Source organism: Phallusia mammillata, chromosome 4, assembly GCF_965637545.1.
Source record: "Phallusia mammillata chromosome 4, kaPhaMamm4.hap1.1, whole genome shotgun sequence".
NCBI classification, from domain to species: domain Eukaryota; kingdom Metazoa; phylum Chordata; class Ascidiacea; order Phlebobranchia; family Ascidiidae; genus Phallusia; species Phallusia mammillata.
In genome coordinates this window covers 2,630,872-2,646,166 of record NC_137255.1, presented here as the reverse complement: position 1 = coordinate 2,646,166, position 15,295 = coordinate 2,630,872, and the positions used below count along the sequence as shown (strand labels likewise).

At 37.2% G+C, this 15,295-nt stretch overlaps 2 protein-coding genes and 1 long non-coding RNA gene across 5 annotated transcripts; 1 reads left to right on the top strand and 2 right to left on the bottom strand.

Moving 5' to 3' along the window:
• Window positions 1–136: 136 nt before the first annotated feature.
• LOC145224353 (uncharacterized) lies at window positions 137–6,431 on the bottom strand. The gene is made up of 2 exons (XR_013859622.1): window positions 5,732–6,431; window positions 137–4,868 (listed from the first exon to the last, which is right to left on the bottom strand). It is a non-coding gene; the product is annotated as an uncharacterized LOC145224353 (long non-coding RNA).
• A 25-nt stretch (window positions 6,432–6,456) lies between these two features.
• On the top strand, window positions 6,457–12,087 carry LOC145224346 (uncharacterized). Of its 3 annotated transcripts, none has more exons than XM_080090818.1 (8): window positions 6,457–7,915; window positions 8,047–8,178; window positions 8,319–8,492; window positions 9,331–9,467; window positions 9,628–9,666; window positions 10,033–10,113; window positions 10,610–10,731; window positions 10,807–10,938. In XM_080090818.1, the coding sequence occupies exons 1-8, from the start codon at window positions 7,432–7,434 to the stop codon at window positions 10,859–10,861; spliced, it is 1,224 nt and encodes a 407-aa protein (XP_079946944.1). In that variant the 5' UTR covers window positions 6,457–7,431; the 3' UTR covers window positions 10,862–10,938. The 3 variants fall into 3 exon arrangements, with proteins under 3 accessions (XP_079946944.1, XP_079946943.1, XP_079946942.1); XM_080090817.1 differs by having other exon boundaries at window positions 6,459–7,915; window positions 8,331–8,492; window positions 10,610–10,742; window positions 10,807–12,087; XM_080090816.1 differs by having other exon boundaries at window positions 6,459–7,915; window positions 10,610–10,742; window positions 10,807–12,087.
• Window positions 12,088–12,270: 183 nt separating this feature from the next.
• LOC145224352 (uncharacterized) lies at window positions 12,271–14,244 on the bottom strand. The gene is made up of 2 exons (XM_080090829.1): window positions 13,789–14,244; window positions 12,271–13,721 (listed from the first exon to the last, which is right to left on the bottom strand). Exons 1-2 carry the CDS (start codon window positions 14,046–14,048, stop codon window positions 13,649–13,651), a joined length of 333 nt encoding a protein of 110 aa, XP_079946955.1. The 5' UTR covers window positions 14,049–14,244; the 3' UTR covers window positions 12,271–13,648.
• Between the last annotated feature and the right edge of the window lie 1,051 nt (window positions 14,245–15,295).

The window sequence follows — 15,295 nt, the reverse complement described above, 5'->3', positions numbered from 1 at the left end:
CGGTTCCTCCTAAAATACCGAGTATAGGCAAAACAACCCCACCCTTGGTCACGAGAGGTAGGTTTAATTACATCAGTGCCAGTCAAGCAAAAAACAACATAAAGAAAACCTATTAACACTCTAAAAAGTACAATAGTCACAGTGTTTACGGTGTATTGCTGTGAAACGCCATCGGTTCCACGGTTAGCGCACTGAGTAGCAACTAGCAACGTTAAAAAAACTTTCGCTTGGGTGAGTTTAAACTGAGCACTCGCTAGTGTGGGTTTTGACTGGGAATAAACAGTGCTGTTGGGAAACAACTTGCAAAAAGTAATAGTAAAAAGCGATTTAATTACAGATAAATATACAAACTAAAGGTTTTAAGGCATAGCAGTTAGACCTGCATTCTTGTTTTTATTTAGCCACAACAGACAAGTACATGTTCATTATCAACTACTAACAAGGTGCAACATAACCACAAACAGAGCTCGTTTGTTTTGTTTAGGTTTGTATTTGAAAATGCATTTGCCCAATTTTAAACGTTATCATAAAGTTCAAACGTAATCTAAAGTGCTAAATATTTTATTTTTTACTGATTTATACAGACGACTTTTTTCTGGAGTTTTTCTAATCACACAATGGCCAATGCAGGTGCACTTGTTCAGAATATGGAAAATACATTTGAATGTAAGACACGTTGTTTCCACATTAAACTACACGGCGCAGCCGCAGTCGGTGCTTCTATTGGACTTGGTGTCTGTGCTGTAGGACTAGCCGCTTATGCTTCATACAAAATCCTCAACAACGAACAATATATGGAAGCAATACTGCTGCCCCTTCATCTTCGTGGCGCATTAGTACGGAGTTTAAGAAATGGTAGCCTTGTGGTGGAGGTTGTGGCCGAAAATGACGAAGTGGCAAACAGAATTAGGGAGGGCTGCACGTCAGGAGAAATTTTAAGGGAAATTAACAAACGTCTCAAAGAGTATGAAGCAGAATTCAAACAAGAAGTTGGCCGTATAGAAACCATAGAAATCGTAAAAGAGGAAGATCTCCATATGTCGCAAGAAGAATGGGAAAAGGCAAAAATCCAATACCAAAACAACATCAAGGAAACAATTGAAAACGGACAGAAGACAGAAGGTTAGTTTATGTTTAGTAATTCAAATTAGTATTTAATAACAGATACAAATACGTTTGATACGATTTTTTTACACTTTGTCCACCAAACTGTTCATTGTATATTAGTATAAGGCAGGCGTGGGCAAACTTTTCAATGCAAGGGCCGCATTCAAAAGTTCTCAATTTGATGGGGCCGCATAGTATAAGTCGTGTTCAATGTCCGTTTGCAAAGTACTGCCTGAACAACAGTGCAAAAGTAGACTGATTTTAAAACGTGAATCGCTTTTACTTTTATTCCCCGCCGTACCAAATTTACCCAGAACAAACGTTTGAAACCGAGCGAAGAAAATTTGTCAAGTGAGTATTTGCAAAATAATCTGGCAGAAACTACAGGCTAAAGCACAAAAAAAGTATCTGCTTGTTACGGGTACAGATACTGCACATGGCATAGTTATCAGCAAGTCGCATTTCGGTAACTCTACGCCAGGAGTGCACAACCTGCGGCCATACAGCCACATTTTAGGCCAGTGGTTCTTAACCTTTTTGGTGTGGTTTCCCACCAAAGTAAATCACCAAATTCGAATTTCCCCCTTTATTTTGATAATGATCTTTTGTGCGGGACCTTAAAGGTATACTACAATCTTATTTAGTTTAATTTGTGATTTCGTGAGAAAGTAAAATCGTGTGGAATTTTGAAAAATCTTATGTGCTCGCATTAGTCCTTTATTGCATCACAATCAACAGATCAAATGCATTTATTTGCAAACATATCAAAGTCATTGATACTTTTAGTAACGCCTGTGATGTAACAAACGATTTTTGGATTTTTATGCGCCTTGTAGAAACAGGTCAAGTTAATCTTACATGTTTTGCGGAATATATTGTATTAAATTAACTTTCAAAGGTTAATTTCAACCCACGGGACCGAGTTTGGTGACTTCTGACTCACATAATTTCCCTCTAAAATCATTAAATTTCCCACTAGTGGGAAATTTACCACCGGTTAAGAACCACTGTTTTAGGCGCTGTTAGATAGCATAAATATAGGAGACAAAGCTATTTCTTTAAATCAGTAATTTTAAAACAAAAACAAACAGGAAAAAGCGGCCGTTGGTGACAAAAGGATCTGCGATGCGGCCGCTATAGCGGAAAGGTTGTGTGCCCCTCCTCTACGCCTATGCTCATGGTATTATTTAGAGTTGCTCGGTAACTTTCTTTTTCAAAGTTACTGACATTTGACGGGCCGCATGCGGCCCGCGGATTGTAGTTTGCCCACCCCCGGTATAAAGCAATGAATTGCATTTTATTTATTTTTGCAAAATTACAGACGATTCAACTCTGCCTCGTTATGAAGAAGACACAACGATAGAAGCTTCATGGATTACTCAAACACAATTGTTACTCAAAACCAAAGGTAAAATATTGTGCACGAAGTGAGCCCTTTTTTAGTTACACTTTACCTGTAGTTAAGCAAAAAAAGATTGAACGATTAATGTCAGATTTTTTTGTATGTTTCATCAGTATTAATTTCTACAGACACAGAAACTTCCCATGAAAAGTTAGATCCAAAATCAGCCGAAAAAGCAGGTCCGAAATCACTCCATGCTGCTGATCCGAAGTTATCCGAGACTGGAGATCCGAAGTTATCCGAAGCAACAAATCCGAAGTTACCCGAAGCCGCAAATCCGAAGTTATCCGAGGAAGCAAATCCGAAGCCACTGGGACAAGCAGACCTAATATCAGTCGATCAGGAATACGTGGAAATCTTCCAACAGGGAACATATGAGGAGAAGGAAAAATTGGTTAAGTGTCTCACTGAGTTTAAAAAGAATAAAGAAGCAGGGCACTTCTGGGAATTTCACAAACAAGGAAAGGAAATGGGAAATTTTGCGGAAAACTTCGACAGCATTTTCACAAACGACTTCTATCAAGTTGCCTTGAGCCTAAAATTCCAAGAGAAATTCTGTGATGCTGTTCTATTTTTTTATGTTTCCATCAAACGCGCACAGAAAGAGTTCGATGACGATGAAATGACGTTACGTGTGACGTCATTGTGCTTGAAGCCTATCGTTGACGTCATCAAAACATTCCACGAGAACAACAAAGGCAAAATTGTAGATGATTTCGTAATTCTTATCGTGGATTTCATAAACGAGAGTCAGAAAAAAATCATCCAGAATAACAAAATGAATGAGAACAGTCTACGGGTTTCACACCAGATGGCGCTATGTTACATTTTAACTGGAAACTGGAAACAGTGCACTGCCGTGTTGACGGAAGTACTTACACCACCTGAAGCGACCAAAGTACCACCAGCATTTAAAGTATTGGGATATTGTTACACAAATCTTGGCTTTTCATATTACAAGATGAAAGATTATGGTCAAGCGAGAACCTTCTATGCAATGGCAGTTAAAACCCTTGAGAATGCAACAGATTTCGCACCTGACGAGGACAAAATGAAGCACCTAGAGATCCCGCAACGCAATTTGAATTGGTTAAACAAGCATGCACATGCTGGATATGTTCCATAAACATACCCTTACCCTTATCACCAAAAGTAACTAGTCAACAAAAACCAGTAAAAATAAATTAAAATATTACTTAGACCATTCGTGCTAAAACTCCTTATAATTAAGTGCTGCGACATACTTTTTTGCATGTTATCGTGCATATGCATCTGTGTTAACTAATAAGTAAATCTACTGCTTGTGTATTGTTTATTGCTGTGCATTAAGTACTTTGAAAAGTTCAATTCTATGTTGCTTTCATTTCTAGTTGCTAGATTTTAAACAGTAAAATCGTGTACTTAGCTTTATTGTCGTGGTAGTGCGCTGGTAGCCATAAAATAAATACTTTTGTCATTTGTATTGTCTTGCAATTAACTGCACTGAAACCTCATAGGTCGAAAGACGGCACCTTGTCGGCACCTAACAAGTAAATTGCTTATTGTAGCATATAATATCACAGGCAAATTTAATATGGAAGTCTGATATGCAAATTTCGGGTGAAACGATTCCCCTTTGTCATTCTTCTTTGGATTCTAAGTAAAAATCCTTTAAAACAGTCCACCGCTTATAAGGAGAATTAAAAAAGACCTGTTTTTACGTGCCATTATTTTTTTGTAAATATATAGTTTACTATATTTCTTAACGTATGGCAGGCATGGAATGCAGGTTCAATCCAATTGTAAAGGCACACAAACACACATCACATAAATCAAACCAAAGTTAAACTTACCACACAGTGTACGGGTCTTGATCGACAGCGCGATTTGACCTTTACATCGACCGCAAGCATCGCATAAGCTCTACCTTCACCTAGCGCCAAAATCGGCAAACTTTTGAACGGATACAAAAACTAAGATAACAACTCACAACAGATAGTTAGCTAATTACCGATAGATGGCGTAAAAAGCACAATTGTTCACCTAATTAAACCTTAACCGTTAGCATTTTCACACAAAATTAGTTTTAAATTTCCTTTAATGCCCTTTGCGCCCTCCATCGGCATTTAGCCCGCCTTGTGTGTTGTGAGTTCTTATATGTTGATAACTCGACGTTTTGAACGCTGTACACCAAATTGGAATCATAAGGCGTCTCAAATACCAAGTAAAATAGGTTGTGTGAGGTTAGTTTATATACCATATCGTGACAAACTGAACACAAACAAGGTTATACTTCTCATTGTTTTAAGCTGTACTGGAATATGATGTAGTAAACTCTTGGCGTGCTGTTAATAATCATCTTGTCGAATCCAAGGGGTTCCTGTTTTTTAAAAAAAACTGTTTTGTTTTTCCAAGAAGAGAAAGAAACACAAGAAAGAAAACAAACTTGTTGGTCTGTGAATAAGTGCATTTTTTTACTAATTTTGCGCCCTGTCAACATATAACGCTTTTATATCTTGCCATAACGTTGTGCAGCTATTTCCGGCTTGGTGATTGTTTTAGTGCAATTGTGTCGCTATGTCGTCTTTCAACAAGCGAAATAAACTCAACTCAACTCAACTCATAAAACCAGGGTTGCCCTCGACGTGAAACCAAAACTAAGGCCACCAAAAAAATTAAATTTTCATACGAAATGAAACAAACGTTTTTGAACAAATATTTGCATTTATGCGAGCCGTGACATATCATTTGCAATATTTTGGCCAGAAACCATCTGTTCCAGCAACTTTTTGTTCGAAGAATATACTTCGTGCATCTCAGGGTCTAGGTTTACTTTTACTTGTAGCAGGGATTTAACTAGTAATTGTTGAAAATAAGACAAACAAAGGACTCGAGTCAAAAACAAGGACGTTTTTTAGAAATAAAGACAATGATTTTTTAAGACACAGTCCTTTAAAACAAGGGCAACTCTTAGAAATAGGGACGGTATGGCAACCCTACTGATGATGTTTGATTTTCAGTTCTTTTTCGGTGCCAGCTAAACCTAAAATTACGAGAAAACAACCTCGTCTGGTCACGCTAAGTGCGTTTAAATACCCCAATGCCAGTCAAGCAAAAAAACGACAAAAGCAAAACCGAACGTCGGGCTGAAGTACAGCAGTCGCAGAATTGTAACAGTCCAGCTAGCACTATAGACAGGGTTGCAATAACGTCCTTATTTCTAAGAATTTATTAGACACAAACCTAATAAAATGACGAATACACTGTTGCTGCCAGGCATAACGTATTAACAGAATTTTTAGCTCTTCCGGCAGTTTTTTTTTTTATTGTAATATGCCAACGTTTCGATGTCCCATACGAAACACCTTCATCAGGGTAATGACATACATTGCAAACACAAGTTATTATAAAGCGAAAAGGGCGGCGAAACACACACAAAAAAGGCGATAGAAATAACGCAGTGCGCACCAATGGTCGTGTGATAACACCTGGCTCAATGGTGCAAAAGCGACCGATAAGTTATCGGCATTAGAACGTCCGTTTTAACGTTCATCGTGTTGGTGTGAGAATGTATGTTCCACGACTCCAGGAAACCTCGCTTGTGAAAATCGGTTTCTCTAGCTAACACCTGGGCAGCAGAGAAGTTTATGGTGTGACCGAGGGTAGTAGCATGTTGTGCTAATGCCGATTTTTTAGCATCTTTTTTGGCTACATCCCTCTCGTGTTCTTTACGGCGCGTATTCAGAGATCTTCCCGTTTCGCCAATGTAAATCTCCTTGCACTGTTGACATGGGATCGCGTACACCACACCCCTTGCTGCGTTTGTATCAATGGGATCTTTGGGGTGCGACAGCATCTGACGTAGGGTGTTGACTGGTTTAATCCCTACTGAATACGCGCCGTAAAGAACACGAGAGGGATGTAGCCAAAAAAGATGCTAAAAAATCGGCATACACAACAAAAAAAAAAAAAAAAAAAAAAAAAAATATTACAATAAAAAAAAAACTGCCGGAAGAGCTAAAAATTCTGTTAATACTAATAAAATGACGTCAAATCCCTGCTACAAGTAAAAGGAAACCTAGACCTGAGCTGTCGTGAGATGCACGAAATATTTTTAACGAACAGTTGCTGGAACAGACTGTCTTGGGCCAAAAATATCGCATGTGATATGTCATGGTTCGTATAAGTGAAAAGATTTGTTCAAAAGCGTTTGTCTCGTTTGGTATGAAAATCTAATTTTTTAGTTGTCCTTATTTTTGGGTTCAAGTCGATGGCAACCCTGACTGTAGAGCATATAAGGAGGTTTGGATTGCTTATTGGCAGTATGTAATGCTAAATGCAGGTTTTAACTTGGCAAATAGCGTTGGGTGTCGGGCATAAGTTAAAATAAAACAAAGTTGCCAGTTTTTTGAGTCACCCAAGAGTATATATCTGTTTTTTGTTAGATCAAGGTAAAAAGTTTTAAGAAGGAATTGCATAGTATTAAGGAGGGTTTATATACTAAAGTTTTGTGCTTCATGATTACAATAATTTGGATACAAAAATATGTAATATTAACTCTATTTTAATAGGTTAAAATGAAATATCATACTTTAGTACAACATTATTTTTTCAGTTTTTTCAGGGCCGGATCCGGCCCGCGGGCCGTAGTTTGGTGACCCCCGGTATAGTCCAACAGTTCCGTGCAATGGCAGCTATTTGATTATTTATAGTACAACCTATTACGATTTAATTGGACAGAATTAATATTTTTGTTTTTTACATTTTGATGTGTGGCACTAAATGTAACATTTGTGTCTGGAGCTTTACTTTGGTGTAATATTATTTGTGACAAATCAGCTTATTTGTATTTGTCTTCCAGTTTGGTATGGAAATGATTTAAACAAAATCATTGCTTAACTTCGTTGTATATTACGCAAAGTTATACCCAGTTATTTCTAACAATGGAAAAGAGTAACACATTTAGGCTAAACTTAAAGTTTTTGAGAATTCGACTTAACGGCCCACCAGCTGAACGTGCAGCGTGGGCAACACTTGCTGTCGGTCTCACCGGTCTTGGATTTGCTGAACACAGACTCCTTAACAACGAGGGAATTGTCAAAAGCATAAAAAAAGGATTTGAAAAACGCTTTGGCGTAGTTGAGTCAGTGAAACACGAAAGCATTGTGGTGACAGTTGTGGCTGAAACTGATGAAGTGGCAAACCGAATTAAGGAGGACTGCAAATCGGGGGAGGTCTTAAATGAAATCAACAAAAATCTTCAAGAGTTTAAACACATTCAAGAAGTTGGTCACTTTGACAAGCTAGAAATCATGGCAGAACAAAAGATTCAAATGACCCAAGAAGAATGGAACAAAGCAAAAATCCAGTTTAAGGAAAACATCAAGAAAGCAATTGAAAAGGGACTGAAACCATATGACCCAGAAAGTTAGTTTGAATTTAAAATAGTTTTAATTTTTCTACAACAAAATCAATGCTTTATTGTGATTTTTCTTTTTTTAAAATCACTTCTATTTATTTTAATTGTACATAAATTTACATACATAACTTACATAAAGAGGTTTTCGAAAAAGCTTTTCTTTCGTCCGATCAACCTAAACCTTTCGATGCGAAAAAACTACCCGGAGACGCGGATGATACAACTGAAGGTTACAAAATTGTAAAAAAAATTTTGATGCAAGCGAAAGAAGGTAAAATGAAATCTGATTATGGCAATTACAAAACTCTTCATTGGTTTACGTTTCTTTAAACAAACTTAAAACAACAATTTTTGCGCTTAAAGATGAGGTGCTTATTTATTAAAATTATTTCGGCAACGCAACGCGAAAAGCCTCTTTCACAGAGCCAAAGTCGTTTAAAGGAGAAGATCCGAAGGTGTCCAAAGATGAATATTCGGAGTCACCCAAAGCGAAATATCCGAAGTTATCCAAAGCTGCAGATTTAGTCAGAAAGAAACCACACAAGACAAAGAAAGAAATGATATACAAACAGCCTTTTACAACTGGTATGTTTTCGACAAATAACGTTTCGTACCAATTTTTCATAACAAACTAAATACAAGCAAGATTATATTTCTATCTGTACAAAACACTCTTGAAAAAAGATGTAGTAAATCACTTGAATATGAATAATTTAACTGCCGACCACAAAGTTAAACACTCCTGGTCTAATGGTTGCTATGTGGTTTAAAGCCGAATTGGCCGATACAAAACTGGCTAATATAGAAAAAAATACCTTACAAACAAATTTTTGATATTTTTCCAAAAATAAAACAAACTAGTTGCACGAATGCGAGCAGCCAGATTTTAAACATATGCCGCCCTCCTGTGCCCAGCGATCAAGCTGATTGTTTTTTATCTCACTTTTCGGTATCTGCTTAAATAGAGTCCTCACCCGTTTTGAAAAGACACTACCAGTCAAGCAAGAAAAACGAAAGGAAAATAACTGGTTTAAGTACAACAGTTGCAAATTCAAAGCAATGTGCATAGCAAGGCATTCCGCCTTGGCATTTCGGTGTATCTCTATACCAGAAAACACGAACAAAGGACTATGTTTTTGATTTTACACAAATTATTTTTTTCTGCTATGTTATTTTAAACTTTTCTCTGCTTTGGGGTTCTTGCAAGTGTTTTTGACCAAAATTAAGCGCAAAACTGGTGATAAAAACATTGTAACATGCACCTACCGAAAAATAATATCGCAGAAAAAAATAATTTGTGTCGTGGTTTTATGTATTAACTGATTCCATCACTGGAAGGTTTGCATTTTCCCCAATTTTCCCGAACAATTTCACTATTTTTTGAAACCAAATCTGATTTTCTTGATTTTGTACAAAATAACAGATGGTTATGGAATACCGTCTTATTCTTCAAAAACTCAAGCTCAACCATGGACAAGTAATCAACAAAACAATCCTGGATTTCCAAGTGAACAACAAAACAATCCTGGATTTGTTTTTACCTGCAAAAGCTTTAGTGGGGTACAGGAGTTTAAAAGCGACAACTGACCTTAATCAGGCATTGTTAATAAATAATTTATAATTTATCCGATAAAGGAACTGTATGCTAAAATACAAAAAATATAAAACATATTGTATTTCACCATCCACAAATTTATAAATAACACTTTTTCGTTTGTAGAATATTTCCCCCCCTGGTGAAATGGAATCGAGTGCGAAGGTAGATATTGAATTAAGAGTGGCAAAAATCTCCAAACATATTTTATGGTTTAACTACCACTATAGTAGTTACAATATATTAACACGTGTATTGGTTTCTTTAACCAGAACAGTTTTTGTACTGTGTTTAAAGTATGGGTGGCGGTAAGTAGGGGTAAGTGGGAGTACTTCCCAAAATCTTTCCCCAAAAATATGTGATGAGAGAAGATACGTCTTTGTAAAAAAAGTTGCCATTGCTTGTGCAAGTAAAATTTTTCTGCCAGTGCCTATGGTTAAAGTCTATAGTGCGTAGAAAACATAACTAAAAGGAACTGACATTTTACAGAAAACGTTTACGTGAAACTAACAGTTTGTCTTAAATTTGTAGATTGATTCCAAATCGGGTAAAACGGCATCGAGTACGAAGGTGGATACTGATTTGAGAGGGGGTGACAATAACAAAAATCAAGTATTAACTTATTTGTGGTTTAATTTGCCCCATAGTAGTTGGGTTTATAACCTGTACTGGTTTCGTTAACCCGAATAGTTTTTGTACTGGGAAAGCATAGGCGCCGGTAGAATAGGGTAAGTGGGAGTACTTCCCAAAGAAATTGTGACGGGAGAAAGAAACTTCTCATTTCTGGTGCAAGTAATTTTTTCCGCCGGCGCCCAAGGTTTAAGTCCATAGCAAGGGTGGACAACCCCCTTAAAAAAGTTATATTTTCAGTTCGGCCGGATGCAATGTATGTGAGTTTTTAAATTAAACGCTAAAAGTTGTTAGTTTGTTGCTAAGGATGGGCATAGTTGTGTCATACAGCTGTGTTGAAGTTTACTGTGTGAATGGGCATGAATGTTAAACTTTAAGCAACGAAGTACTGCATAGTTCAGTTGATACTGTACATATTCTCATCTGACAAATACAAGTTAAAGTTTAGTTTGCCTACACTCTTATGTTATTGCATGAGCATCGTACGGCCCGGCGTCATACACTTCTTTCGTTGCTTCTCCGTGATACTTCAGACTACGAAAAATACACCTCTGTTGCAGTTTTAACTAATGTTAGAACACTTGAAATGCTAAGTGAAAAGTACGAAAAAGGTACAACTAAAATTATATGCCACAATTGAAACAAATATCGAAAACGTTTTTATGCTATCTGTAGAAAAACAACACTTCCCGGTGAACCCCATGTCGACCCATTCAAACGAACACGTTGATCCCGACTTCACCTTCGACAAATGCTTCTCTAAAGCATCAGACAAGATTAAGGAAGAACTTACCATTTACTTTAATCAGTTCCGATCGCAGATCACAGCTGGACGTTATTGGCAACTCACACAAACAGGAAACCAATTTTGGAATATAATTGATTCTCAAAACGTTACAAACGTCTACAAACTTTACCAAACAGCGGAACACGAACTACTATCCGAAACCAATACCATACAGGAAAGATTTTGCGGGGCGGTTTTGTTTTTTCAACTGGCAGCAAATTTTGCTTTAAAAGTAGAAGACGCTGAATTGGCGATTGGCGTGGCATCCATGTGTTTAAATAGACTGGCACATGTTATGCAGCAATCGGTCAAATCAGGTGTACGTGTTGTTTACACTTATGCCATTTCAGAAGTAGAAAAAATATGCGACAACTTACAATCGCAAGAAATCAAAAAATGTGGGTCTACATTGGCATGGTGTTACCACTGGGCGGCGCTCTGTCATATTGAGGCTGAAAATTGGAATGCTGCTGAAATAATACTACGAAAAGATAATCCTTATATCTCTCATAATGATGAAAATTTCAGAATCTTAGGATATTTGCACACAAATCTTGGTTATGTCTACTCCAAAATGTCTGACAACTACAAGCAATCCAAAAAAGCTGTCTGAGGAGAAAAAAATTGGTGCAAGTGAAGTTACTGAGATGCCCACGGGTCGAATGATCTAAATTAGTTTGTGTCAAAAAACCCAAAATGTTATCAATAGTGTATTTGCCCTTCATATGTTTGTTGTTATACTTTTGTACTTATGACTTCTTCACATGCATTTTTTATATTCAAATCTCTGACTTACTGTTCCCCCGAAACGTTAGGTGATTTTGTGCTTATATTCAAATACATACAAATTAAAAACCAACAAAAAACATTTGCCCTGTAGCGCAAGTTCAACTAATGCTGGACGTGATTATATAGCATTGTAAATATATTTAGTGAACCTTTAACTGTGGTGTAAATATCATGTGTTACCTTGAACGTTTTTTTGTCAATGCTTAATTTTAGTTCAATTTTAATTCACATCCCATACTAATGTAAAAAGTCAAAGTTTACTTGATTTTACTTGTGTTACTTATATACTTTTCGTTATGTTGCGCACAAAATTTGTTTTGGGCTTGTACATTTTTTATGTAGCTTGTTGAATTTAATCGCTTAACTGAATAAACTAGCTTATGGTAGTCAGTATAATGTATCGTATCGTATCGTTATGCCAAGTTACGTGAAGTTTTTTTGGATTATTGTTAGCCTTTAACTTGTATTGTTGGCAACTTGTACAACAGTTTACGTATGTTCTGAAACTGGAAAAACAGAAATAAGCTGACGAAAGCAAAACCAAACAAAAAATGAGCAACTTAAACGGAATTGCACTTGGCAGTTCAGCCCGAGTTAGCTAGGAACATAACAACGACAGAAGTAGTTTCACTAAAAACGCTAACAAATGCCAGACAGTGCAAATCAAAGCGTCGCGCAGCAAACAACGTCTCATCCCACTGCGTAATGTGAACTTTGTACAGACGGCAAGCGTTGAATCTGCTCTCTAGCATCGTCTAGCGAATTGGTATTTTACCCTAGGCCATGCTTATACAAAGCAAGTGACGAGGCTAAGATTGCACTTGCTTTTCAAGCTAATCAGTTTCGACTACAAACTAGAGAAGAGCGCTATTGGAAACGTCAAAACAATAGCATACAAATGTAGAGGATAGAACAAAAAACGTCATAACCATCTACCAACTTTCCCAAAGAGCGGATTCCTTAGCGCATTCCAAAGAAAACCGTTAAACTGAGAAAAGATATTGCGATCTAGCAGTATTTTCTTGCTCTGGTGTACTCGTGTGATTCGTCTGTTTTAAGAGACTGCATTTTTTCGTTCTATATAGAGGCCCCTCCCCGCCTCAACAAGTAACGACCGACCGATTGCAATTAATTTGTGTCGTCTCCTTCCTATATGAGGCATTAACATGACGCCATATGCTGGGAACAATAAATATGCAACTTTGATACGGTAAACAAAAGGAAATAAGAAGGAGAGAAAAAAGGGGCTAACAATTAGAAACCGTAGTTTCGTATAGCGTTATTGAATTGTATAAATGATTTACGTAGAACACTTTTATATTGCCATGACAGAAGTATGACGATGTCTATTGTAAAATATCCTATTTGAAAAAGCCAAATTTCAACTATCAAAATTTTGTTTCTGTGTAAACCTTTGTTTGTTTGTTCTTTGTTTTGTCTGTAAGTAATTATGCAAGCAGCAAGCTGACTTTGTAATTACAACAGCTTTGTGGGGTTCAGCAATTATTGGCCTTCTGAAGATGCGCCAAACGGGTAGTCAAAATACCAAATGTATTCCTATCACCCTTCTTGCTCGAGACAGTCTGTAGTTAAATTCAGGTTATTTTCACGAAATCTTATTCCCAATTCTGAATTTGAAAACACGCCTCCATCGCTATGGCGCCCAAAATCCCTACTGTCACCATTGTGAAGCAATACTGTGCATCACAAACTGACATAAGAACAATGCTGTGGGATCCTTTATAATTAAAAAACTCTTAACCAGAGTTTCCTGGTGCTTGGATAACAATATGCTTTCCATCAATTGCCCCAACACACATAGGAAAGTCCCTAGTTCATAAAACTCTTGGACAATTTTTTTCCACTCTGCTTGTGATGATAGTGGCTTCAAATATTCAGGCATTAATGTATTCCATATGGCTTCGCATGTTTCCATTATTATTAATCCAGCAGTTGTTGTCCAACCCTGTAGCTCAGAGAAATTGTGGTCTGAGAGTCACCAGTTGCCAAATATCTAAAACATTTATACAAACAAAGTATACATTGCAAAAGGTAAATAAGAGTTAATAACTTTACCATACCTTAAAGTGATTGCCAGTCTTTCATCTGGTGATATTGCTTTTCTCCAATGTGTGTGCTTTTTATGAATAAGCGGTTCAACTTTCAGCAACAGTTCATCAAAAGTCTCTTTGTCCATTCGAAAGTATTTGTGGAAACTTTCTGGATCTGAGCGCATGTTTTGGACTAAATTAAATTCACCCAACTCCTCTCGGTCCAAAAGAATTTCTCGAACCCATTCTCTAATCACCAAAACAACAGCATTTAAAAGCCCAAGAAACATTGTCACGTTCCGTTTTCACGGGTACGCAAAAGATTGGGACTGACTATCGGAAGTTCCTTAACAGCTAACGCTCGTGTACTCTGATCGGCAGCAAACCTTTCCTTTTACATTTATTCACGTCCAACCACCCGTAATCAACACAACAAAACAACAGTCCAGCACTACTTCGCAGTTATCTCTATTCCGTTCTATATCATTCTATGTCATGTTATCTCTCAATCGTTAGATGGGGGCGCTTATATATCTTGCATTATAATGAACGGGGAAAAGGCGTTAATTCGCTGTAACCATTTCCTACAAATAAAACAATGAACTCTGCAACGGGCAACGGCGAAGCGATAAAACTGGCACACTACAACAATGACAACACAACAGCGCCTGCAACGAAAGACTCTAGACGTACAGAAATTACCCGTGATGCGTGGTAATTGGGTCGTGGGATATTGTCATGGGGCGGTCTAGAATATTTGTGAAAAACATGCATTATTTAAAGTAAAATTGGTGCTTACCTTCTGTGAGATAGATTAAGTATCAACAACAATATTATGAGAGTTTGTTGTTGTAAAAGTAGCAGCAAAAGCAAATACATGTCTTGATCATCCATTGTTTGAAATGCCAGCAACTAGTCAATACAGAACGCCTGAACAGCATGTGTCACAGGCTCACGGCAACCGTGTCTTGTGTGCAAAGGTCACCGCACGACGCCAAACGCGGCGAGACGCATGAAATGCACTTCCGCACGGCTGACGCGAACGCTTGAAGCAAACGCAGTATGTCTGTACAGCCCTTAACAGTCGAGCTAGCACATAAGGAAGTTTGGATTGCTCATTGGCAGTATGTAATGCTCAATGTAAGTTTAAATTAGGCGTAAAGCGTATAGCGTTGAGTTTTGAGCATAGGTTAAAATACAACAAAGTTGCCAGTTTTTTAGGGGCTCAAGAGTGAAAATCAGTGTTTTGTTAGAAAGTAACAAGTTTTAACAAGGAATTGCATAGTATTAAGGATGGTTTATATGGTTAAGTTTTGTACTTTATGATTACAATAATTTGGATACAAAAAAAGATTGTAATATTTACTCTACTTTAACAGCTTAAAATGAAACTATCCAATTTTACGTAACTTCATTTATTCATTACTTAGTTCTCAATTGTGGTTAACTTTAAAAAGTAGCAAATGCTATTAAATTGTTACAAAAGTTAAAGCAAGGACATAGCTGAGTCAAGCAGCTGGACGGGCTGACTGGTAAC